General features: G+C 44.6%; 1 protein-coding gene across 3 annotated transcripts in view; it reads left to right on the forward strand.

Moving 5' to 3' along the window:
- Positions 1–25,511, forward strand: part of LOC106607288 (zinc finger protein 385D) — a 181,643-nt gene that overhangs the window by 134,196 nt on the left and 21,936 nt on the right. For all 3 annotated transcript variants that reach the window (XM_014204102.3, XM_014204101.3, XM_014204104.3), the window contains 2 exons: positions 20,297–20,439; positions 25,021–25,131. In XM_014204102.3, coding sequence (XP_014059577.1) covers positions 20,297–20,439; positions 25,021–25,131 — 254 coding nt within the window. The remainder of the gene's footprint in view (positions 1–20,296; positions 20,440–25,020; positions 25,132–25,511) is intronic.

Genomic DNA, 25,511 nt, shown 5'->3' on the forward strand with positions numbered 1-25,511 from the left:
GTGCCAGGAGGCTGTGTACTTTTCTGCTGCTCAAGTGATTGGGTTCCTGTCCTTATCGCCACGCCGGCAGGTGGCTGTCCCCCACTCTACTCCTTCTGAAAGGATGCACAATTACATAGCTGCTGCCGCGGCGACCACAGCTCGCCCATTACCCCCCACACCCCACCACCCTGCTATCCAATCACAGCTCAGGAGTCCTGTTATGACCCCCACTGCACCAAACACCTGCACAGACCCTGATAAGAATCCTGCTGTCTGTCTGTCTGTCTGTCTGTCTGTCTGTCTGTCTGTCTGTCTGTCTGTCTGTCTGTCTGTCTGTCTGTCTGTCTGTCTGTCTGTCTGTCTGTGTCTGTCTGTCTCCCACTCTGAGACCAGGCAGGGGTAAGAAAGGCCCTAAACTGGAGTGGAAGAGCTGAGAAGGACTACTAGGTCTTTCATTGATTGCTTTTCAAATCTAATGGTTTATGTGTATTCTTTATAGTGCGGATCAAAACCATATGGGCATCTGAAGGCAGCCCGTGAAGGCTTTGGGGGGTGATTATTCTGCCGTGTTTGTGGGTGGGTGGGTGCATGTGTTTTGGTTGTATAAATCCATAAAGCAAGATGGCGGTCCAGCCTAGCCTGGGTGTGTGTACTCTGTTGGAATGATGTCTCACATGTACAATCCTCCTTCTGTTTCATCGCCTGTCTTTGTAATTACACACGAGGAATGAGAGGAGAGGTAGCCAAGCCAGCGCTTTGAGAAAGGGGAGAAAAGACAACAAAGATCAGAAAGCCTCCTCACAAAGACATGCCAATTTGCAGCTTGCAGCTGTTTCTCTTCTGAGAGCGAGCATGTGCATGGCCTGTTTTCTCTCCCCTCATCCAGACAGCTAGGGATTGTTTCTAGGAAATCTCTCGCTAGCCGGGGCTGGCTGCTGATTGGGGGGCTGGTGTTTTGGCAGGGGGCGAGGATGACACTTCTGTTGTCTTCACTTCTATAGCATTGTCTGTCTGTCAGCTGGGCTGAGTGCTGTTAACAGGTGTTTCAGACATTGACGTGATTAGGGAGAAGCATAGAAATAGAGAGAGACAGAAGATATCTACACAGCCGCCTCCACTGCTGGGTTGTCAGCTGTCCTGTACTGTGTCAAGACAGGCTTTACTGTAGTGTGGAAGAAACATGTCCGCTTTGGGACTGATAGCATATGTGTAATTATGTGTTTGACATTGAATTGTGTACACTGTGTGTGTACGTGTGTGCATCTGTGTTGTTGTTTGTTTCCTGGCTTGGGCCCTCCATTTGTCCAAGCCATACCTTCACCTTTGTTCAGCTGCATATGCTGTTGGAGGTGAAACCAAAATGAGCCTAATCAATCTATCTGGCGTCCATAAGGCACGGCACTGCTCGTTTCAAATTAAGTCCCCCAGATGTGCTTCTGTAGATTAATCTCAGCGCTCACGAGCAATTATTCTTCATGAGACTTATTTGAAACAATTAGAGCCCAGTTCGGTGAAAATGAACGCGAGCGAAGGCATTTTAAAGAGCTATAGTCACGTAGTTGGTTTCCTACCGCCGCAGCATGTCCTTCAAGTATGTCCTAAATACATGAGGTGGGACCAGACAAGACACTAGACACGGTTTACAGTTGATGAGGCTGGTATTTATTTACATGTAGTTATTTCAGGTTTCAGTTTGGACACTGATGGCTGAGGTTTAGCTGTGGATAGTTTTTTTATTTAACTGTCAACTAACCATCCAACTGCTGCAATGAATGTTCTTGGCAAACAAACTGGAATTTTAATTGACAAACATTTGGAACATTTTAGAAGTCAGTGGGTTATCATCAACTCTCCTCCCAAATATGTAGGACATGTAATACTGTGGTGGCAGAATGTCAAGTTTTCCACAACAGTACTGTGCTGGTTGATTGTTCCCAGGCTTATACTGTAATAAGTATGTAGGAATACAGTAGCCTCCTTCCATCTCCTGGTACCACATTGGGCCCAGTTAAAGGAACCTTCAGAGCAGCACTAAGGCCACAGTAGGCTAGGTGAAGAGAACAAGGCCCAGTGTCTCTGGCTTGCCTTGCCTTGCTAGCTTCATGTAGAATTGGAAAAGTGAAGAAGAACCCCACTCAGCCTTCAGCTAGGACTTAACAAGAACAAAGCTTTGCCTGTTTATAGCAAGTACAGATTTCCATTAAGACTTATAATTGGCCGTAGATGTACGCCGAAGAGAAGAATTCAAATTGAGTGTTAAACGGAAAGGGGGAAAACAAAGAGCCTGGAAATGGGGTGAGATTTAAGAAGAGAGGCAAATGGGCATGGAGACTAATAATCAGTGAGTAATTTCATGACAAAGGCAAGGTATCTGTGCCTTCAGGTTATTTCGGTCGGCTCCAGTTTAGAACCTTTCTGGAACAAACAGCAGGAGCCACGATGGTAACAAACGGTGTTCCCTAATTTCCTGTCATTTAAGCTATACAAATACCTATCTATTGTATGCTATACAAACACAAAGTGTATTTGTCACGTGCGCCGAATACAACAGGTGAAATGCAGTGAAATGCTTACCTACAGGCCCTAACCAACAGTGCAATTTTTAAGTAAAAAAAAAAGGTATTCTGTCCCATTTACTGTGATTCATTACCAGAAGGCCATATAACCCATCTAAATAAACACTTTGAATGTGCTTTCTTCTCACACGCAGAATGCTATGGCAATGTGTGTAATTGTTCATTCATTTTGAAGTACTTTTCTCCCGTTTTGTTTCCTTAGTGTTCTGAGATCACTTGCAAAGAATGGCACAGAGATTGGACTTAGTCATTATTGCTTTGTTCATTTCCTTTGATGTCTGAAGTCTATGCATGTGTGTGTGCGCATGTGTTAGTTATGCGTGGGTTGACTTATACGCCACAGTCCCTACAGTTATATCTGCAGGGCAGATGGGTTTAGGGTCATTAAATATTGTGTGGATGAAGGGCAGGTGGATGAAGGGCAGGTGGGTGGCGGGCGGTTTGAATAAAAAGAAAACAATATCTTTAAAAAAAAAATCCAGAAATGAAGTATTCTTGTGCAATTTATATCTATAGGCTACATTGAGGTTTTTCTTTAATCATTTTATGCTATCATGTATTAGTGCATTAGCCTAGGGGTCTAACTGGACGCGCGCCAAATAACCTACATGTCAATCGCCAAATGCTTTTGGGAAAGGGCAAAAAAAAAGCTGATGTCAATCCAAGGAGAAAAAAAGGACAATGTTGGAGTATAATTCAATAAGCTGCAAAATGGAGAGTTGAAAATAAAGAGAAGGGAGGGACAGAAAAGTAATGTTTGGAAAATATTTGGTGAAGTGGTAAAAGAGGATGATAGCAGTGCCAGCTATGTTATATGTGGTGATTGTGAGACGCTATACAAATTCCACAGTCACAAGACGGGACTTCAAATAGGGGTATTGAATGTTAAGGGAATTGTAGCCTACTGTTCAGATGGGTTAAATGGAAGCTGAAATCTGGACACTGACTCTATGTCCATAACCTCTCACATAGCCTTAATATTAACTCCTGCAGAACTAAGCATTTCTTGCAGTAAAATGACACACCAAATGTAGGCAACAGTTTTATGAAATATGATTTCTTTCTTTCAGAATCTTGAGACAATGCGAATGCTCAGTTAGATACGACCTGTAGAGGTGCTATCTTTATCAGCATCATAAAAGCTGATAGCGTTTCAACCGCATAAGAGGCATTCAAGCCAAACTGAAATCTTATCAGAATGTCGTTTTCACAGCCTTCTATTTTCTTACAACCCTTCAAGCTGATGTCATTTGGACGTTTTGCACAGAAAATCATTTTGCCCGGGACCCGAACCGTATTTGCTCTGTGAAAGAAGATGACAGAGAGAACTTTACAGAGAGAACTTTTTTCCTTTTATCGATTTATGACATTATTCTGGTGAGCAAGGGTTGATTTAGTCTTCTAGGCAGGGGCGAAAATCTGATATCAACTTTGGAGGGGACAATTACATTACATTTTCTCAAGAGCAATTCCTGAGGGGGACACCAAAAGTAGTGCTGTAACACATAGCCTACGTTTAATATGGTAAATGTATATTGAGGAACCAAAGAAATAAGGTGTTTGCCGTACTCCTAACTACCGGTACCCAAAACTACACAACTAATCACAACAGCAATACCATTGCCTTTAACAAATCTTAGTTCAGTCACCAGTTTAAGTTGAGAGTGGGGGTATCCATGGCATTTTCCAATTATGTTCCTATTTTACAAATAAAAAAAATGGAGAACCTTTCATAATGTTGCCAAACAAAGACTCAACAAACTTACCTGAGACTCCCTGTCTCTGCCAGTCTGTCCCTGCATATCTGTCCCCAACTCTGCTGTCTGTGTGCCATCTGTTGCCTGCTCTGCCTAATGACATCATTGTGAAACATTTCCATTAGAATTTCATTTCTTTCTTATGAACATTTGATCAACTAGTCTTTTTGATATTAGGCTACTAGGGTTCTTACTTTGCGTTTTGGTGTACTGAAAAATACTCTGATGTCCGTCTTTTTTCTGCCATTTTTCTGCCATTTTTCTACCTGGTTGGCTACACACACACACAGTATGTAGGTTATTTACAGTAGGAGATGGGCTTCTATCATCTTATCTTCTATCATTCTATATGGGCTTCGATCTAAAAGGTAGCTAGCAAATGTGAAACGGATTGCAGTGACAAGAGTTGACAGCTGTATGAGTTCACCATTTACACAACATATGCTGCAACCTTTTGTAATTTTAATCGTTTGTTTCATATTGGCTGGCTTCTAACAATAGCTGAATTTGCAAAGCTAGCGAGCACCAATTCAGTGGTGTTTGCTATAATCTTTGCTACCCGGGTTAAATAAAGGTGAAATAAAATATATAAATAAAAGTTCCCTTGCGACAATTTAGCTTTTGCAACGAGACCATTAAATATATTTAAAACAATGGTAGAAGAGAGTGTAGTTCTGTTCAGTTTATCGCTAACCTTATCACAGGGACTTTGAAGCACTAACTTACATGCATGCTGATCTTTGACGACGCCACATAAATGGAATAGGTACTAGCTAGCTTAATAGTTAATATTTGCGCGCTAGCTCTGCATATTCAGCTAGTGTGTGTGCGCGATTGACTGGATTAACCTCACGTCAGTTACGTGCATTGAGTGCCTTTCAGACAGTAGATACGACCTCTACGTTACCTCGCAAGCTAAGGAACTGGCAGTGGATCAAACCATTGTGAGGCAAAGGTTGGGGGGGTCGCAATCTTTTGAAACTTAAAAACGAGCTATTAAGTGTCTATAATCAGCACAATTACTTTCATTGCGTATTATTAATATTATTTAAATTACATAGTTATGTTTCAGTGATATATTGGGGGGGACAAATCATATTTTTCCCAGGATGGGGGGGTCGTGTCCCCCCCGTCCCCCCCGGGATTTCCGCCCCTGCTTCTAGGGCAGGTGTTCCGTGCACCCCGTCTATTTCTATGGCCACAAGCACTGTTCATGACACAAACTGTTCACCCCCCTCTTGTTGGCGGAGAGAATATTTAGCAGGTTTAAAGCATATTTCCTGCAATTCTACACATTTTGTCACGGGGTGCAGAAAACATTTTTCAGTTTTAAAGCTAATTTTCTTGCAATACATTTTGCCATGTCTAACGTGTAATTCATGTGATTCAAACATTATCACAAAATCTATGGGCAAAGAAAAAAACGCTAGCGGACATGGGCTAGTTGATCTGGACATTTCTGACAAGTTATAAATATCTCTCTAATGTATGTAATGACTGACATGACGAAGAAAACTGATGATGCACTACCCAGTTTATAAATTGCACCATGTACCATTACAACAACAAGAGTATGTTGAAAGCCGGACTGACCCCATAGTGGATGCCAAACTGTGAGGTGTGCCCCTGAGGGGTCGGGAGGAGGGGTGCGTGTATCTAACTATCGCAAAAGCTGACGAACAAATAGCCTACCGAAATGTTGGAAAATATAAGCAGAAACATATCTAAATCAGGCCCCAAAATGTACAACAACAAAAAAGTTCACTTAATTACATATAGTTGGGCCGTTATTAGCAATTGCGGGTGTTTGCGGGTGGACAAACAGCTGACCCGCGCACCACTAGTGTGTGTGTGTGTGTGTGTGTGAGACTCTTTACGTTCTCTCTCTCTCTCTCTCTCTCTCTCTCTCTCTCTCTCTCATATATCAGCGTAGAGATATATTTAGCAAGCAACCTCTTCCTCATACTTATTTTCACCAACCTCAAATCCTAGTCGTCCTCCAATCGGGGACCCTCGGCTGGCCCACCGTGGCTAATCAGTCTATAATGAGATGTCACAGTTGGCATGACGGCAGAGTGATGGTCGGCTGCTCAGCCTGAAATGTATTCATGTAAAAAAAAACACGAAGCAGTTAATGCCACTTCCACAAATGACTCAATTTGCTGAGGAAATGAACCTCATCTGAGCTCCTGTCAATCCAACAGGGATTCCCAATCCCTGGGTCTGGGAGTGTAGCCCATCTGTATGAGTAGCACGTTTATTTTTCCTATCCATTACATTTGTGTGATGGGCTCATGCTAAACATAATCCATCATCAAGTAGTAGACTCCGTGAAACGTATTTTGAAAACGTTTTGACACACCAATAATGTGTGCAATGTATGATGGTAATGATGGTTAGGTAATGATGATATAAGCTATACGCTAACCACTTCCTTTATGAATGTTAAAGTTGTGTATGTACATTACCTCTGGTGACTTAGAGGCCCTTTAAAGGTGCTACACATAGGATTTGATCGAATTTTTGCATTGTAATTTCAGAAAATGTCCATAATATTATACCAGCTTCTAACAGCTTGTAAAAACAATATATTTTGTTATTGGAAACATATTTAACAGTTTAGATGGTATAATGATACCCTACACTGTTCAGTGCTTGTTTCCTCACATAAACTGAAATTTAGCGAATAGTGTAGAATTTTAGCAGCCAGAAAAGGACAGACTAGATAACCAAGTCAGAACAGCTTTCCTAGTTTGACAACCGATGTTGCTCCAGTTTGAGACATCAACAGGCGAACATCACAGCCAAACACTGGCAGGCAAGTAATACTGCGAAACATGATTATTCTGCTATTAGCACCTGATATGGACATTTTCTGAAACTAAAATGCTAATTAAAAAAATAAAATCCTACGTGTAGTACCTTTAAAAAGCACCACTATTTTATACCTATAAGCATCTACTCCTGTCTGGAGGTAGGGCCCGTCACTATCTCTCAAAAAGGAGGAGAGCAGATAAGAAACTGCGTGAATAATTACTTAAAATTCTTGCCCTCAAAAAAGGAAAGAAACATTTCTTTTTCTGAGGTTGTTTTTCTGTTTATCGACATGCTGAATTTCTGTGTACAGCTGCCTCTACAGAGCTATAGCCAGCCGTGGGCGCCATTCTGCATAGATTAATGCATTTGATATGTCCTCCTCCTCCTCCTATTTTGCTCCTGGTTTAGTGCTAGAAATCATAACTGTCTCCTCTCTGTGGCTGGGGCTCTGCTCTCCCCTCATGGAGCTGTGTAGGGGGGAGCTCATGGAGCTGTGCAGGGGGGAGCTGGGCAATTTGTTTCTGGATGGCTCCAGGCTTATCGGCTCTGCTCGACAGATGGGCCGCGTGCCTGCCTTCTCTCCTCAGGTTCGGGGTGGGCGCACGCTGCTCTCTTTGCTGCGCCTGACAAAACTCATTACAGGTGCTCCCCGGGAGAGACGATGTCTGCACGAGGTCCCGTTACACTTGCCGAACCCCGCATCGCCGTGGAGCACTGCCGACCCGTAGCCAAAGAGACAAAACCCATTTGGGAGTTTCAGTGTGGTTGAGTGATACTGGACTCACATTCTCAAGGCTCACAGGTTACAGACACATAGTGAGGGAAGACCTAGTCTACAACGACAAAACACAACTGGCAGATATGATGAAGAGGATTCTGAGGATTTCTACTAAGTAAAAGCCGCATTTAACATAGAAGTTAATTAAGGTGCCGAAACATTTAAAATATATATTATTTAACTAGGCAAATCAGTTAAGAACAAATTCTTATTTACAATGATGGCCTTCACGGTATGCTTCGTATAGGCTATTCATTCATCTTAATGATATTTTCCATCAATAAATGTTCAAATCAACGGCTTAGGGAAACATGAACTGACTATATCTCTGGGTCGCGTTTGAAGAGACCTGCCTGCGTTTCTCCTCGTAATTGAATTTAAGCTATAACCTTGTGGTTAGTCAATAGCGGCAACACAAGCAGAAGCTGATGTTTGTGTGATAACGCCAACGTGGCAGAGTGGTAGCGTCTCAAGCCAGGGGCTGTTATTGATCCTATTTAAACTGCTGTCTCGCTTCATCTTTTATTCATTGGCTTTGGTTCATTTACTTATGCACTTTAAAAACACGGAGTAATGCTGAGCAGCCCAAGGCGTTGTTTCACTCTGATTCTCTGCTCTTCTGCTCTTATCATCCCTTCTGCTCAGGGCTTCTCAGATAGGGAAGATTGTAATGGGATGAAGACTGTGTGATGTCTATTTATAAAGCATAGCATCATTTTTATATTTTTTTTATTTCACCTTTATTTAACCAGGTAGGCTAGTTGAGAACAAGTTCTCATTTACAACTGCGACCTGGCCAAGATAAAGCAAAGCAGTGCGACACAAAAAACAACACAGAGTTACACATGGAATAAACAAACATACAGTCAATAACACAATAGAAATAAAAGGCTATATACGGTGTGTGCAAATGAGGTAAGATAAGGGAGGTAAGGAAATAAATAGGCCATAGTGGCGAAGTAATTACAATTTAGCAATTAAACACTGGAGTGATAGATGTGCAGAAGATGAATGTGCAAGTAGAGATACTGGGATGCAAAGGAACAAAAATAAATAACAGTATGGGGATGAGGTAGTTGGATGGGCTATTTACAGATGGGCTATGTACAGGTGCAGTGATCTGTGAGCTGCTCTGACAGCTGGTGCTTAAAGTTAGTGAGGGCGATATGAGTCGTTCCAGTCATTGGCAGCAGAGAACTGGAAGGAAAGGCGGCCAAAGGAGGAATTGGCTTTGGTTGTGACCAGTGAAATATACCTGTGAAATCGGCCCGAGAATTGAACCCTGTGGAACCCCCATAGACTGTCAGAGGTCCGGACAACAGGCCCTCCGATTTGACACACTGAACTCTGTCTGAGAAGTAGTTGGTGAACCAGGCGAGGCAGTCATTTGAGAAACCAAGGGAATCTGTCTGTGCAGGTAGACAGTAATTGCTGTTGGGGAGTATAGTATTTCTTTAAACACTGTGGCACTAAGGCTTTGTTTATCCTGTCTTTATTGGGGTTTCTTATGAGGACCATGACCATGTTGGGTGACACTTTATTAGGATAGTCTGGGTAGTCCACCTGTAGATGCACTACAGATGGTCATACTATCAACTAACTACACAGGTGTATAAAATCGAGCTCACCGCCATGCAATCTCCATAGACAAACATTGGCAGTAGAATGGCCCGTACTGAAGAGATCCGTTACTTTCAGCGTGGCACCATCATAGGATGCCACCTTTCCAACAAGGCAGTTTGTCAAATTTCTGCCCTGCTAGTGCTGTCCCGGTCAACTGTAACTGCTGTTATTGTGAAGTGGAAATGTCTAGGTAGGCCACACAAGCTCACAGAAGGCCACACAAGCTCACAGAACGGGACCGCCGGGTGCTGAAGCGCATAGCACGTAAAAATTGTCTGTCCTCGGTTGAAACACTTCCTACCGAGTTCCAAACTGCCTCTGGAAGCAACATCAGCACAATAACTGTTCATTGGGAGCTTCATTAAATTCATTTCCATGGCTGAGCAGCCACACACTCTGGAGCAGTGGAAACGCGTTCTCTGCAGTGATGAATCACGCTTCACCATCTGGCAGTCCGATGGATGAACCTGGGTTTGGTGGATACCAGGAGAACGCTACCTTCCCCAATGCATAGTGCCAACTGTAAAGTTTGGTGGAGGAGGAATAATGGTCTGGGGATGTTTTTCATGGTTCGGGATAGGCCCCTTAATTCCAATGAAGGGAAATCTTAATGCTACGGCATACAATGTCATTCTAGACGATTCTGTGCAACTTTGTTGCAACAGTTTGGGGAAGGACCTTTCCTGTTTTAGCATGACAATTTCCCCATTGCTCAAAGCGAGGTCCATACAGAAATGGTCTGTCGATATCGTTGTGGAAGAACTTGACCGCCTTGCCAGAACCCTGACCTCAACCCCATCAAACACCTTTGGAAGGAATTTGAACGCATACGGCGAGCCAAGCCTAATTGTCCAACATCAGTGCCCGATCTCACAAATGCTCTTGTGGCTGAATGGAAGCAAGTCCCCGCAGCAATGTTCCAACATCTAGTGGAAAGCCTTCCCAGAAGAGTGGAGGCTGTTATAGCAGCAAAGGTGAGGACCAACTCCATATTAATGAGATGTTTGAAGAGTAGGTGTCCACATACTTTTGACCATGTAGTGTATCTGTTGATAAGAAACTGCTTGCTAAGGTTAAGGTCAGGATAATGGTTAAGGTTAGGGTTAGTGCCCAGGGTTAGGCTTAATAGATAGTTCGTTGAAATGTTACTGATAGTGTGTAGACAGTCTGTAGAGCAGGGATCATCAGCTAGGTTCAGCCGCGGGACGTTTTTTTCTTCTTGAGCGGACGATCAGGGGGCCGGAATATAATTGCAAATAACTTGTAGACTGCAAATTGACCGCAAGAAGCCCAAACAGATATAATATTTGACTAAAACATAATCATTCCAAACATTGCGTACATTTGTATAAGATCACATATACAGTATCTCTCTATTATGCGTGAGAATACTTTGGAACAGATGTATATTTTAATCACAGGGAACTGATTATATGGTGTTTTTACAGTCTTTTATGTCTGACAATAAAAATGTAAAATACTTTAATCGGAAAACTTGGGGGGGCAAATGAAATGACCCAGGGGCCAAATTGGGCCTACGGCCTGCCATTTGGGGAACCCTGCTGTAGAGCATCTACAGATGGACTATCCAAATAAAGTGTTACCCATGGTGCAGGTGCTGGTCGAGTATCAATATTTCCAACCCAATGGTTAGGATTCGGTGCTCTCACCGCCGCGGCCCGGGTTCGATTCCTGGTCAGGGAGCTACTCCTTGGGCTCCCGAGTGGCGCAGCAGTCTAAGGCACTGCATCTCAGTGCTAGAACTGTCACTACAGACTCTGGTTCGATCCCGGGCTGTATCACAACCGGGCGTGATCAGGAGTCCCATAGGGCGGTGCACAATTGGCCCAGCGTTTTCCGGGTTAGGGTAGGGTTTGGCTGGGGTAGGCTGTCATTGTGAAATAAGAATTTGTTGTTAACTGACTTGCCAAGTTAAATAAAGGTTATATAAAAAATCCCTAATTTCCCAACATTAGTTGCATCTTACTGTACACTCTTCTCCTTCATTGAAGGGCACTCCTACTGTGCCAGTCCCACCCTCACCTCAACATATTCCTTTAGGAAGCATCAAAAGGAGCCTGAGAGGCAGACGGACAGTGTTAGTGGAGTTCATATTCACACAGATGACTATCTGACTTTGAACATTTCCTCTCAAAGACCCTGTCACAGGGAAGGCTGCGTTTTCCTCCCTCCTGAGTGTACCCTATTTTCCAATGGCAGGTCAAACTGTGCCTAGCCATGTGTTAAATCAGGTCGCATGGAGGCTTCTGTCACCTCCCACTAGCGGCAGAAAGAGTTTTTGGAGATGAAGGGGAAGGAGATAGAAGGTGAAAGGAGGACAGAACGAAGCAGGGGGAAGTAGTTTTCAACAACCAATTACCTCAGTGGTTTCCTGGAGAAAGTGCACTAACCTAGTTTGGTTGGTGGAAGTGGTTGTGTAAATGTGTTTCTCCTTGGTGAAGAACAGGAAATGTGCTATTTATCTGCACTTCAGTTGTCCATCTTGTGGTGTTTCAGGGTCTCTTCCAGCTTTGACACTAAACAGGGAGTGTCACATAACAAAGTAGTGAGAGAACGTAGTTCTGTTAACAACGGACAATCATACACTTGATTAAACAGCCATTTCAGAGAGGGAGGTGAGGACGGGAGATCAGTTCCGCACAAATAAACTCTGCAGTGCTGTCACATAAGCCATAAACCCCTCCCACACACACACACACACACACACACACAGTCATAGACAAAATACACAAATAGTCATACACTGTTATAGGACACATACACACTTTAACACACACAGTTATACACTTAATCATACATACACTGTCTGCGCTACCAACACAACACAAGTGACCCAGAAAAATAAGAGAAAAATAAATTCCAAACAGCTTTAAAGGAGGGAGGGAACGGTCTGTTCAATACTCTCTGACAGCACAGCAGCCGGAAGAGATTCCCTTTGACTCTCTATGACTCAAACGGGATTTCAGATTGCATGTCATTCAGGGCGTTTACACACCATGTTTACTCTCCTTGTCTCCTTGTGTTCTTCCGTATCAGACACAAACAGGCTGAAATACCAGCCTTCCTCTGTCAGACTTCATTGTAATAGAATAGTATGGGTGAGATCATTAACTTAGCATCGTTAAAAGAAACAAATATACTTCTGTTAATTTCATGCAGGAAAAGAGAATCAATTGGCCTGAACACTGAGCTATTATTTCCTTCATTATCCATGGACCATGCGCTGTTCCATCTAATCAACTTCAGATCACATTTTAAACTCAGGTTTTCATATTGCCATTATGCTTGAAGGAGAGTATGGACAGAGGGATAGAGAGAGAAATGGAGAGAAGAATAGAGGGATAGCGAGAGCGTCGGTGGGAGTCTTTAATTAAAGCTGATTATGCTTAATGTTCTCCGTCCATGCGGTAATGGCTCCCGTGGTAGTCCTCACACAACCTCGGGATTAAGCGGAAGTTAATTGGCTGTTAAGACTCTCCCTTTCTTTTCCCTCTCAGACCGTCTTTTCCCCCCTCTTTCTCTCCTTCAGAGGAATCGGAGCGAGTGACCGCCTGTGGCTTTTCAGTATTTTAATTGACGCTACGGCTGTAATCTATGAGAACATTTCCAAACTGTCTCACTGGGCTCAGAGCCACTTTCACATACAACACAGTTCATGGGCTAAAATATTAGGTATTTTATGGCTTCTAACGGTTGCATCCCAAATGGCACTCTATTTAGTGCACTTTTGACTAGAGTCCACTGGGTTACTCAAGTAGTGCCCTATACGTATATGGTTGCAATCTAAGAGTTGGCTACCAGTTCTATTTATAACCTAGGAATTGTAGTTCTGGGCTGATACTACCTTGTCACATCCTGACCTATCAGTGCATGGTCTGAGGCAGGCTATGGCTGCCTATTAGAGGCTCGGGGGACAGAGCCTAGCATGAGCAACAGCCTTGTGACTGACTGGGACTGTGCGTGTCACTCCTCGTCCCTAAGTGTGCACATTTGGTAAGTTATGATGAAGAGCTCCGTCAGGCATTCAGGGGTTGTGTAAGAGGAGCATCTCAAGAGAACACACACACAGACGGAGGGGGTAGTGGCGGAATGTTTGGAGTTATAAAACAAAAATGGTATTATCTTATTAGCATAAAACGAACTGGGCTCGCACTCACATGCTCTTATTGTGATACTGGCCCTTCACTAAAGGAGCATGTTTTCTCCCTTTAATGGAATCCATGGACAAGCACCGGGCCTACATTCCTACATGAGTTCCGTTTACCCAGCTGGATATGACAGTTTATCTGACAGAATACATTACATTGCTCAGCAGTTAATAGCGCTGAACCATTTTAAACCTGAGTTAGTGTCAGCGGTGTATTCATGTGGCTGTGATTGTCCTTGGGGCGTTTGCCAATCAGTCGAGAGCCCATATCTTTCACCACAGTGACTAGTCTCAGTGACAAAGCCATAAACAAAAGGCACATCCAGCTCAGGATCTGAATGATCTGCCTTCCCTCTCTTACAGTACAATACAGGACATTAACGTTGGACATTCAGACTACCGAAATAGAACGGAAGTCATTTTATGTCCTTTATGTCCTATGTGGCTCTAGGGCTTCCTGTCAACCTTGCTGAAGGACACAGCAGCAGTAGTGATGTCCATAGGGCATTATGCCACCCTGCCACCCTCAGGTCTCTGTCTCCCTGTCCACTCCCCCACTCTGCTCTGCACCACATCACTGCTACCACATGAAGGTCCTCTACAGCCGGCGGACGCATCTTTAGGAGCCTGCTGTCTTCTTTATGTTGTCCTGCAGCGCCCTGTCCATCTCTGTTTGTTAGAGAGAGAGAGGGATCGGGGAGGGATCCAATCAGCTGGTTCTGAACCAAGCCCACTGTGCCAACCAACACAGATAATTACAAAGGGCTGTAAATAGACATGCAGCCTTTCCTCTCTCCTTCCTTCCTTCCTTCCCTCCCTCCATCCTCCACCACTCAATGGGGGTTAGGGAGGTTTGAGGGGTGGTGGGAGAATAACGATGGGGAATAGGTAGTCTAGCGCTTATGAGCGTTGGACCAGTAACCGAAAAGTCATTGGTTTGAATTCCCTAGGTTAAAAAGCTGTCGACGTGCCCTTGAGCAAGACACTTTACCCTAATTGATCCTGTAAGTTGCACTGAATAAGAGCGCCTGCTAAATGACTAAAATGTAAATCATTATAAAGGCAAAAGGGGAGGGGCTTACACAAAGGCCAGAAATACAGAACCAGTCTAAAGTTTGGACACAGCTACTCATTCAAGGGTTTTTCTTAATTTTTTACAATTTTCTACATTGTAGAATAATAGTGAAGACATCAACACAATGAAATAACACATATGGAATCATGTAGTAAACAAAAAAGAGTTATACAAATCAAAATATATTTTTGATTTTAAATTCTTCAAAGTAGCCACCCTTTGCCTTGATGACAGCTTTGCACACTCTTGGCATTCTCTCAACCAGCTTCACCTGGAATGCTTTTCCAACAGTCTTGAAGGGGTTCCCACATATGCTGAGCACTTGTTGGCTGCTTTTCCTTCACTCTGCAGTCCAGCTCATCTCAAACCATCTTAATTGGGTTGAGGTTCACGGTGGGAACCACACATGCGGAGATCGTCCGTTCACGTACTCTGCGTCTCATAAAGACACGGCGGTTGGAACCAAAAATCTCAAATTTGGACTCATCAGACCAAAGGAATGTTTCTTGGCCCAAGAAAGTCTTCTTATTGGTGTCCTTTAGCAGTGGTTTCTTTGCAGCAATTTGACCGTGAAGGCCTGATTCACACAGCCCCCTCTGAACAGTTGATGTTGAGATGTGTCTTTTACTTGAACACTGTGAAACATTTATTTGGACTGCAATTTCTGAGGCTGGTAACTTTAATGAACTTATCCTCTGCAGCAGAGGTAACTCTGGGTTTTCCTTTCCTGTGGCGGTCCTCATGAGAGCCAATTTCATCATAGCGCTTGATGGTTTTTGTGACTGCACTTGAAGAAACTTTCCAAGTTCTTGAAATGTTCCGGATTGACTGACCTTCATGTCTTCAATTAATGATGGAGTGGTCATTTCTCTTTGCTTATTTAAGCTGTTCTTGCCATAATATGGACTTGGTCTTTTACCAAATAGGGCTATCTTCTGTATACCACCCCTACCTTGTTGCAACATAACTGATTTGGCTCAAACGTATTAAGAAGGAAAGAAATTCCACAAATGAACTTTTAACAAGGCACACCTGTTAATTGAAATGCATTCCAGGTGACTACCTCATGAAGCTGGTTGAGAGAATGCCAAGGGTGTGCAAAGCTGTCATCAAGGAAAAGGGTGGCTATTTTGATTTTTTTTAACACTTTTCTGGTTACTACATGACTTTTGATGTCTTCTATTGTCTTTACAATTATTCTAAAATGTAGAAAATAGTAAAAATAAAGACAAACCCTGAAATGGGTAGGTGTATATGCATACATTTTTTTCTATTAAAAACCGCAGTCTCAGGCCTCCCGTGTGGCGCAGTGGTCTAAGGCACTCTATCGCAGTGCTTGAGGTGTCACTACAGACCCGGGTTCATTCCCAGGCTGTGTCACAACCGGCTGTGACTGGGAGTCCCATAGGGTGGCGTACAATTGGCCTAGTGTCGTCTGGGTTAGGGGAGGGTTTGGCTCATCGCAATCTGTCGAGTCCTTGTGGCGGGCCGGGCGCTTGCAGGCTGACTCGGTCGTCAGTTGAACAGTGTTTCCTCCAGCACATTGATGCGGGCGGGTGTTAAGAAGTGTGGTTTGGCGAGTCATGTTTCGGAGGACGCATGACTCGACCTTTGCCTCTCACGAGTTGCAGCGATGAGACAAGATCGTAATTGGATATCACAAAATTGGGGAGAAAAAGGGACAAAAAATACAATTTAAAAAAATGTACCACAGTCAATGTGGAAATAGTGTTCGTAATGTAATCACATAAGGTTTTGATGAACATCATGCTGTGCCTGATGATGGTAGATGTTGTGTAACTGAGTCATGTGTTAAGGCGAAATGTGGTGTTGTGATGGTCAGTGGAGGAAGAGGAGTGTGGATTAAGTTCTAGAGACAGTCAGCACAGTAAGCAGAGTCCTCTCCCACAGTCTGGACTGGACATTCTGTTTTAACACAGAAGTCTTGTTGTCTGGACAGCCACTGATGCATAAACACATCAGAGCCTGCACACCGGTGTGTCTTTGGACAGACAACACACACACACACACACACTCATTACACACCACATTAAATGAGAATGACGCAATGTGATAGAAGGAGGTTAGCTGTGGCTTCAGGGCCGAATCAGCCTACCCCTCCTCCCTAACACGTCCCCACACACACACACACACACACACACACACTTTATGTACTCCTTCCCTTCTGTTGTATGTATGATGTGTTTGTTTTTGTGTACCGCTACACCGTAATACAGATTTCAGTGGCGTACACCTAGTGCATTCACATAGGCTTTGAGAACATGTCTATCCGTGCGTGTGTGTTTATTCCCTCTGTGTGTCATTTGTTTCCTGGAGGTGCGTGGCTGGAGGTATGTTAGTATGGGTTTTATGTGGTACTCACCTTCCACATCTGTCTCCGGTACACAGAGAGCAACCACTCAGTTGTCTGTGGCTGGCTGTTGTACATTCCTTGATTCCTATGCGTGTGCCTCAGCACGCCGCTAGTCTTATCATCCAAACAGGCAAACAGCCAGCCTCTTATTTAATCAACTGTATTGGGAGCCACAGAGAGTGCATCCCTCCCTCCCTCCCTCTCTATCAGCTGATAACTGTCCTCTAAGCTAGGCTAACCCTGCTCCTTCTCACGAGTGTGACATCTCGTGGTGGAAGGCTGGGGCCCACGTGACTGGAGTTGATGTCCACCCTCCATGCCGTCTCTGTGGGCGGAAGACAGACAGCAGTGGGCCGTCCTCACCCAGCACCCAGCTGGGGGCAGACACAGCCAGGCCTCTAACCAGCACGGTGAACATATGCCTGGGGCTCCAGCGTTGCCCCTTTACTCCTCAGCTCCACCGACCAATCATAAAGCTGCGTCTCAAATGGCACCCTTTTCCCTGGTCAAAAGTAGTGCACTATGTAGGGCATAGGGTGCCATTTGGGACGCATACACGGCACTCATGCTAGAGAGGGGGAGGGGATGGTTGTCAATCTGATATCAAACCGTGAGGCAGACGGCTGTCAGGACTGCTGCCTTCCCCATTGTTATTCTGTCATGTCCATCACAGATGCCCCATACATACATACATACATACATACATGCTTGTCCCATACATACATACATACATACATACATACATACATACATACATACTTACTTACTTACTTACTTACTAACTTACTTACTTACTAACTTACTTGGTTACTTACTCAGTTTTTCACAATTTCTGACATTTAATCCTAGTAAAAATTCCCTGTTTTAGGTCAGTTAGGATCACCACTTTATTTTAAGAATGTGAAATGTCAGAATAATAGTAGAGAGAATGATTTATTTCAGCTTTTATTTCTTTCATCACATTCCCAGTGGGTCAGAAGTTTACATACACTCAATTAGTATTTGGTAGCATTGCCTTTAAATTGTTTAACTTGGGTCAAACGTTTCAGGTAGCCTTCCACAAGCTTCCCACACTAAATTGGGTGAATTTTGGCCCATGCCTCATGACAGAGCTGGTGTAACTGAGTCAGGTTTGTAGACCTCCTTGCTCGCACACACTTTTTCAGTTCTGCCTACAAATTTTCTATAGGATTGAGGTCAGGGCTTTGTGATAGCCACTCCAATACCTTGACTGTGTTGTCCTTAAACCATTTTGCCACAAATTTGGAAGTATGCTTGGGGTCATTGGCCATTTGGAAGACCCATTTGCGACCAAGCTTTTACTTCCTGACTGATGTCTTGAGATGTTGCTTCAATATATCCACATAATTTCCCTTCCCCATGACGTCATCTATTATGTGAAGTGCACCAGTCCCTCCTGCAGCAAAGCACACCCACAACATGATGCTGCCACCCCAATGCTTCACGGTTGGGATGGTGTTTTTCGGCTTGCAAGCCTCCCCCTTTTTCCTCCTAACATAACGATGGTCTTTATGGCCAAACGGTTTTATTTTTGTTTCATCAGAACAGAGGACATTTCTCCAAAAACTATGATCTTTGTCCCCATGTGCAGTTGCAAACCGTAGTCTGGCTTTCTTATGGCGGTTTTGGAGCAGTGGCTTCTTCCTTGCTGAGCGACCTTGTAAACAATTGTTGGAAAAATGACTTGTGTCATGCACAAAGTAGATGTCCTAACCGACTTGCCAAAACTATAGTTTGTTAACAATACATTTGTGGAGTGGTTGAAAAATGAGTTTTAATGACTCCAACCTAATTGTATGTAAACTTCCGACTTCAACTGTACATACATACATCATCATACCAGTCTTGTGTAATATATAATGAATAGCTAGTCTTCACTCGTTGTGTTATATGGCTATATTATATTGCAGGTCCTTGGCTTTGTGAGGACAGTGGTACTATGTATAAGGTCTCACCTCCTGATCTGCTGTTTGTTATGACGTACTGTATAGCAACCACCTAGAACCACCCATGTTTTAGCATCTAATACTTTACCAAGCTCAGCTGTGACTTAGCGTAGATAGGTCTTATGGGTCGTAATGTACCAGACAATCTCCTCTCTTTCAGAGGTGACCATTGTTATGGGATCAATTTCCTTTTTTTCTAAGGTGTGTGTTATTACGAGGTCAATCTCTTCTCTGTCTAAGGTGTGTGTTATTGTGTCCTGATATCTCCTCATCCTCCTATCGTATCCATGGTGTGTGTTGTAACGGTGTGTTGCAGTGCGCATGCTCAGGGCAGGTCTGGCGACCCAGAGATGATACTGATGATTGATCCTGGCGGTGGGATAAGTACCCAGCTCAGCACCGGCCCACTGAAACGCAGCCAGCTGGAAAATTAGAAATCTCTTCATCCCTGGTCCATTTGATATCCGGTATCATCTTCCCAGCTCGTACGGTGCAGGCCAGGCACTCCTCTCTCACAGCCAATAAATCTGTAATTAAATAATATGTGTGTGTGTGTGTGTATACGTGAGCGCCCGGTGCACGTCCTTGAAGGATTAGCTCTGGCAGTGGGGTGATAGGATGTAGGGGGGTCGTGAAGGGGGGTTGCTCACATGCCAAGCCCCCCCACCTCCCACCTTACCTACCACCTTACCTCCCATCTCACACCTTACCTCACACCTCCCACCTTACCTCACAGTTTACATCCACCATACCTCACACCTTACCTCACACCTCACTCCCATCTCACACCTTACCTCACACCTCCCACCTTACCTCACTCCTTACCTCACAACTTTTCTCCCACCTTACCTCACACCTTACCTCCCACCTCACACCTCCCATCTTACCTCACAACTCACACCTTACCTCACACTTCCCACCTTACCTCACACCTTACCTCACACCTTACCTCACATCTTACCTCCCACCTTACTTCCCACTTTCGACACCTCACACCTTACCTCCCACCTTACCTCACACCCCCCACACCTCACACCTTGCCTCCCACACCTCACACATCACCTTACCTCACTCCTTACCTACCAAACTCACTGGTAGTGAGAAGAGACAGAAAGAGACATCAAAGGGTCTCTCATGATTGTTCTGAGTGTTTGTCTAACCCTGTTGTGTTCCATCCAGGCACCTCTGCCCAGGGCAACCCCCTCCTGGCCTCCCTGCCTGTCCCGGGACGGCCCCTACAGCCCCACCTCGACCTCAAGCACTTCCTGCCTTTCAGGCTCAATGGATCTTCTCCCCTCAGCCTCTTCCCTAACTTCAGCACAGTGAGTCACACAGCACGGCATGGCACATCAACATCACCTAGTCATATTTCATGAGCTTAAGATGTCTGAAACAATAGGCTACTCAAAGTGCCTGATGCCATTACCTTAAATCCCAATATATCTGTTAGTATTGTAGAGTCACGCCCACCTATGTGCGGACATTGTCAAAGGCTCCACCCACTAGACAGATAGGGAACCAAGGTGACCAGAAAAAGACAGTATCGGTTCTTGGGGGATTTAAGAGAAGGGAAGTAAGAGTGACATTTTTAAGAGATCTGTAAATTAAAATATAGTTCATGTATTTTAACTGTACTCTAAATGAAATGTACTCCAAATAGAAATAAGCACATATAATCATTTGAGAGTGAGGGAAGGGGATATATATTGACAATGTATGAAATTGAAATATACTTGATTCTACCATGGAAAAATGATACAAACAAATATAACAGAAAAATAACTGTAAAAAATAGAGTAATGAGTTGAGTAGAATACAATGACATTATTTTCTTATTTGCATATTCTAACATGTTCTACTTTTGGAAGACCTCGACATCGCTGTTGTTTTGTATATATGTTGACTGTGCTGTTTTGAAAATGTTAAATATCATGTTAGAAGGAAAGAATGCCGTATAGAGGAGGAGGGGTTGAGTGAGCTCACGCTGAGCTGCTGACTGGGCGTCCAGGGATTCTGATGATGTAATAATCAACAACCATACTACTGTTTTAATGACCATTTTATTGACTGCTGACCCTTCAGCCCCTCACGGTGCTAGACTTGTCTCCCGGTCCCACAGACGCTTGTTACAGCCTGTAGTAGTTGGAACTTTTCATTTCTCCTGGGCTTTGAGGTATAATCGTTATTCCTAGAGTGTTTTCCCCCTCAGCATCGTGGAAGATTTAATACCAGCATCCCAGAGACAAGCCCACATATCTTTTGTTTTCGAACACACCTATAAGCCACACAGCTTTACACACCTGCAGTCTGCTGGTTACATTGCTTCAGATGCTTCTGTGTCCAGAATTAAGAAATGGTGAGTCTTTTGATCCTTCTCTTACAGGGTGTGTGTGTGTGTGTGTGTGTGTGTGTGTGTGTGTGTGTGTGTGTGTGTGTGTGTGTGTGTGTGTGTGTGTGTGTGTGTGTGTGTGTGTGTGTGTGTGTGTGTGTGTGTGTGTGTGTGTGTGTGCGCGCTCACTACATGACCAAGAGTATGTGGACATCTGCTTGTCAAACATCTCATTCCAAAATCATTTGCCGCTACAACAGCCTCCACTCTTCTGGGAAGGCTTTCCACTAGATTTTGGAACATTTCTGTGGGGACTTGCTTCCATTCAGCCACAAGAGCAATAGTGAGGTTGGGCACTGATGTTGGGCGATTAGGCCTGGCTCGCAATCAACGTTTCAATTCATCTCAAAGGTGTTTGATGGGGTTGAGGTCAGGGCTCTGTGCAGGCCAGTCAAGTTCTTCCACACCGATCTCTACAAAACATTTCTGTATGGACCTCGCTTTGTGCACGGGGGCATTGTCATGCTGAAACAGGAAAGGGCCTTCCCCAAACTGTTGCCACAACTTTGGAAGCAGAAAATAATTTAGAATGTCATTGTATGCTGTAGCGTTAAGATTTCCCTTCACTGGAACTAAGGGGCCTAGCCCAAACCATGAAAAACAGCCCCAGACCATTATTTCTCCTCCACCAAACTTTACAGTTGGCACTATGCATAGGGGCAAGTAGCGTTCTCCAGGCATCCGCCAAACTCAGATTCGTCTGTCGGACTGCCACATGGAGAAGTGTGATTCATCACTCCAGAGAATGCGTTTCCACTGCTCCAGCTGACGCTTGGTATTGGGCATGGTGATCTTAGTCTTGTGTGCGGCTGCTCGGCCATGGAAACCCATTTCGTGAAGCTCCCGACTAACAGTTATTGTGCTGACGTTGCTTCCAGTGGCAGTTTGGAACTCGATAGTAAGTGTTTCCACTTAGGGGCTGAGCCATTGTTGCTCCAGCCCTTACAGTTAACCGGGGCAGCTCTAGCAGGGCAGAAATATGACAAACTGACTTGTTGGAAAGGTGACGTCCTATGACGGTGCCACATTGAAAGTCACTGAGCTCTTCAGTACAGGCCATTCTACTGCCAATGTTTGTCTATGTAGATTGCATGGCAGTGTGCTCGATTTTATACCCCTGTCATTAACAGGTGTGACTGAAATAGCCAAATCCACTCATTTGAATGGGTGTCCGCATACATTTTGTCCATGTAGTGTATCAGAATGACCATTCATATTGACAACTACAATTTGCCTATATAGTGTACACTACCGTTCAAAAGTTTGGGGTCACTTAGAAATGTCCATTAAAATAACATAAAATTGATCACAAATACAGTGTACTGTAGACATTGTTAATGTTATAAATGACTATTGTAGCTGGAAATGGCAGATTTTTTTTATGGAATATCTACGTAGGCGTACAGAGGCCCATTATCAGCAACCATCACTCCTGTGTTCCAATGGCACGTTGTATTAGCTAATCCAAGTTTATCATTTTAAAAGGCTAATTGATGTCCTGTATCAGATGGTCTTCTGGGAGTGTGCACGTGTCCTGTATCAGATGGTCTTCTGGGAGTGTGCACGTGTCCTGTATCAGATGGTGGTATGGGAGCGTGCACGTGTCCTGTATCAGATGGTGGTCTGGGAGCGTGCACGTGTCCTGTATCAGATGGTGGTCTGGGAGCGTGCACGTGTCCTGTATCAGATGGTGGTCTGGGAGCGTGCACGTGTCCTGTATCAGATGGTGGTCTGGGAGCGTGCACGTGTCCTGTATCAGATGGTGGTCTGGGAGCGTGCACGTGTCCTGTATCAGATGGTGGTATGGGAGCGTGCACGTGTCCTGTATCAGGTGGTCGTGGGAAACCCTGCCTAGCCAATCACAAAGCTAGGGAGTAAACTAGCCAACCAGTCAGAGCAGCAGTATTAGTAGTAGTAACGGCTGCATTATTCATACAACCTGCCTTCCAGCACAGAAAAAACACACCACAAGAAAACGACAGTATCACCACACTATGAAGTCATCTATGAGCCACTACTTCTCTAGCATACAGCTAGCAGATGTGTTACGTAGCCTTTCGCTTGCCACCAACTCCCTAGAATTCAACCAGCCTTCAAGAGTTAATAACAGCAAATAACACCCACCTTAGACTTCTGGCACAGAATAATTAGCCTATAGCGGCTATGTGACCTAGCTAATATAACACACAGCAGACCAATACAGCTATGGAATTAATCACCAGGACCCTTCCCCCTCTTCCAGTCTCACCTTTCCTCTTTCCTAGGCTGTGTCCTAAATGGCACCCTATTCCTTGTGCACTACCGGTCCAGGTCAAAAGTAGTGCACTACATAGGGAATAGGGTGGAATTTGGGACTCTGCCCCAGTCTCAATGGTGACATTCAGGTTCTCTGGGGCCCGGTGTGGCAGAGGCACACTTTGTTCAGGGCGTGTGCAGGGGGAAGATGAATGCACCTGTCTCACGAGCCAAATAGACCCCAGTCTCTCCCTGCACCTCCCCTGCACCTCAATCATCGTTTCAGCTGCGGCCCGCCGTGAGATAGCTCCTGTCTGCAGAGGGGAGGGGGGAGAGAGGAAGAGGGCCGGACAATAGGTGCATTTATACCGGCCTGTTCAGGATGGCTGCGGGCGAACAATGGCCACATTCTCTCAGCTCCCTAAAACAAATAGTTGTGTGCAGCGTACCCTGTGAAGGTGGCCAGAGGGCACAGTCTAGAGAAGCTCTGTTTCCATGACACAGTTTTGGCTTCGGAAGGGAAAGGTTAGTTACTCCCCGAGGTAGCAGCACTGCACCGCGTTGTTTAAGGAGCCAGAATAGAGGGGCGTAGGGTTAACCTTGAGGGAACAGCAGGCAGGCAGTGTTGCACAGGATGGGGATTGTAAGACAGGTATGTTTAAGGTTGTTTCTATTCCACACCCCACCACACCTGGCCTTTGAAAACAGATTATTTAGAGTCAACACAGAAACAGAGCTGTTTTCTTTGAGTGTGTGTGTGTGTGTGTGTGTGTGTGTGTGTGTGTGTGTGTGTGTGTGTGTGTGTGTGTGTGTGTGTGTGTGTGTGTGTGTGTGTGTTCATGCCTGTGTGTGTATTGAGGGGCAGCCATTGTTTAGTGTTGTGCATCAGACAATAGCCAGTGCCATCCACACACACAGGCACTGTTGTGAAGTGATGCCAGGGAAGACATGTATCTGGTTACACTGAGTGTAACATGGCTTGCACATTGTTCCAGCCCTCCACAGCGGGCACAGCCACCCCCCCCCCCACCTCCCTCTCTGTCTCTGAGGAGAGGGCAGCGTTGGGCGAGCCAGAAAGTCCCTTTCTCGAGCTACTTCCCACTATACTGCCCTGGATCAGAGCTCGCATGCCATTGCATCCTCAGGCTGCCGTTAGATGTCTCCAATTCTCCATGCAGTTTTGTTGTGGTCAAACCCAGTGGATTTATAGGGGTATCAGGGGTCAGAGGTCACGGATGGACTGATAGATTTAACCCCTGGTCTCCTGTCTGTCCTGCAGATGGACCCGGTGCAGAAGGCGGTGATCAACCACACGTTTGGCGTCCCTCAGCCACTCAAGAAGAAACAGATCATCTCCTGTAACATCTGTCACCTGCGCTTCAACTCTCCGGTAAGAGAATGCTGTGTGTGTGTGCGTGTGTGTGTTTGTCTGCATGACTGCGAGAGGGAAAGAGAGAAAAGAGAGAGGGAGAGAGATTAAGAGAGAAGGAAAGTGAGTTGCAGACTTTAGTCGCTAGATTTGACAGTTGGAATAAATAAATATTTATTTGTTCCTTCCTTCTATCTTCTTTAATGTTTTAAGAAAATAAAGCCGTTCCAAATGACCTGAGCTCTTATCATCCTCACTGACTCACTGCAGCTTATCTGTGGCGGCTGATAGGGAGTCCAGTCGGGCTCTGAGCGTGCACGCGTGTGTTTGTGTGTGTGTATCCACACGCTCGTGCATGTGTGTTCCTCTGTGTGAAATGCTCTTATTATTCAATTGGAAGG

This window comes from Salmo salar, chromosome 06 (genome assembly GCF_965601325.2).
Source record: "Salmo salar chromosome 06, fSalSal1, whole genome shotgun sequence".
In the NCBI taxonomy this organism is placed as follows: Eukaryota; Metazoa; Chordata; class Actinopteri; order Salmoniformes; family Salmonidae; genus Salmo; species Salmo salar.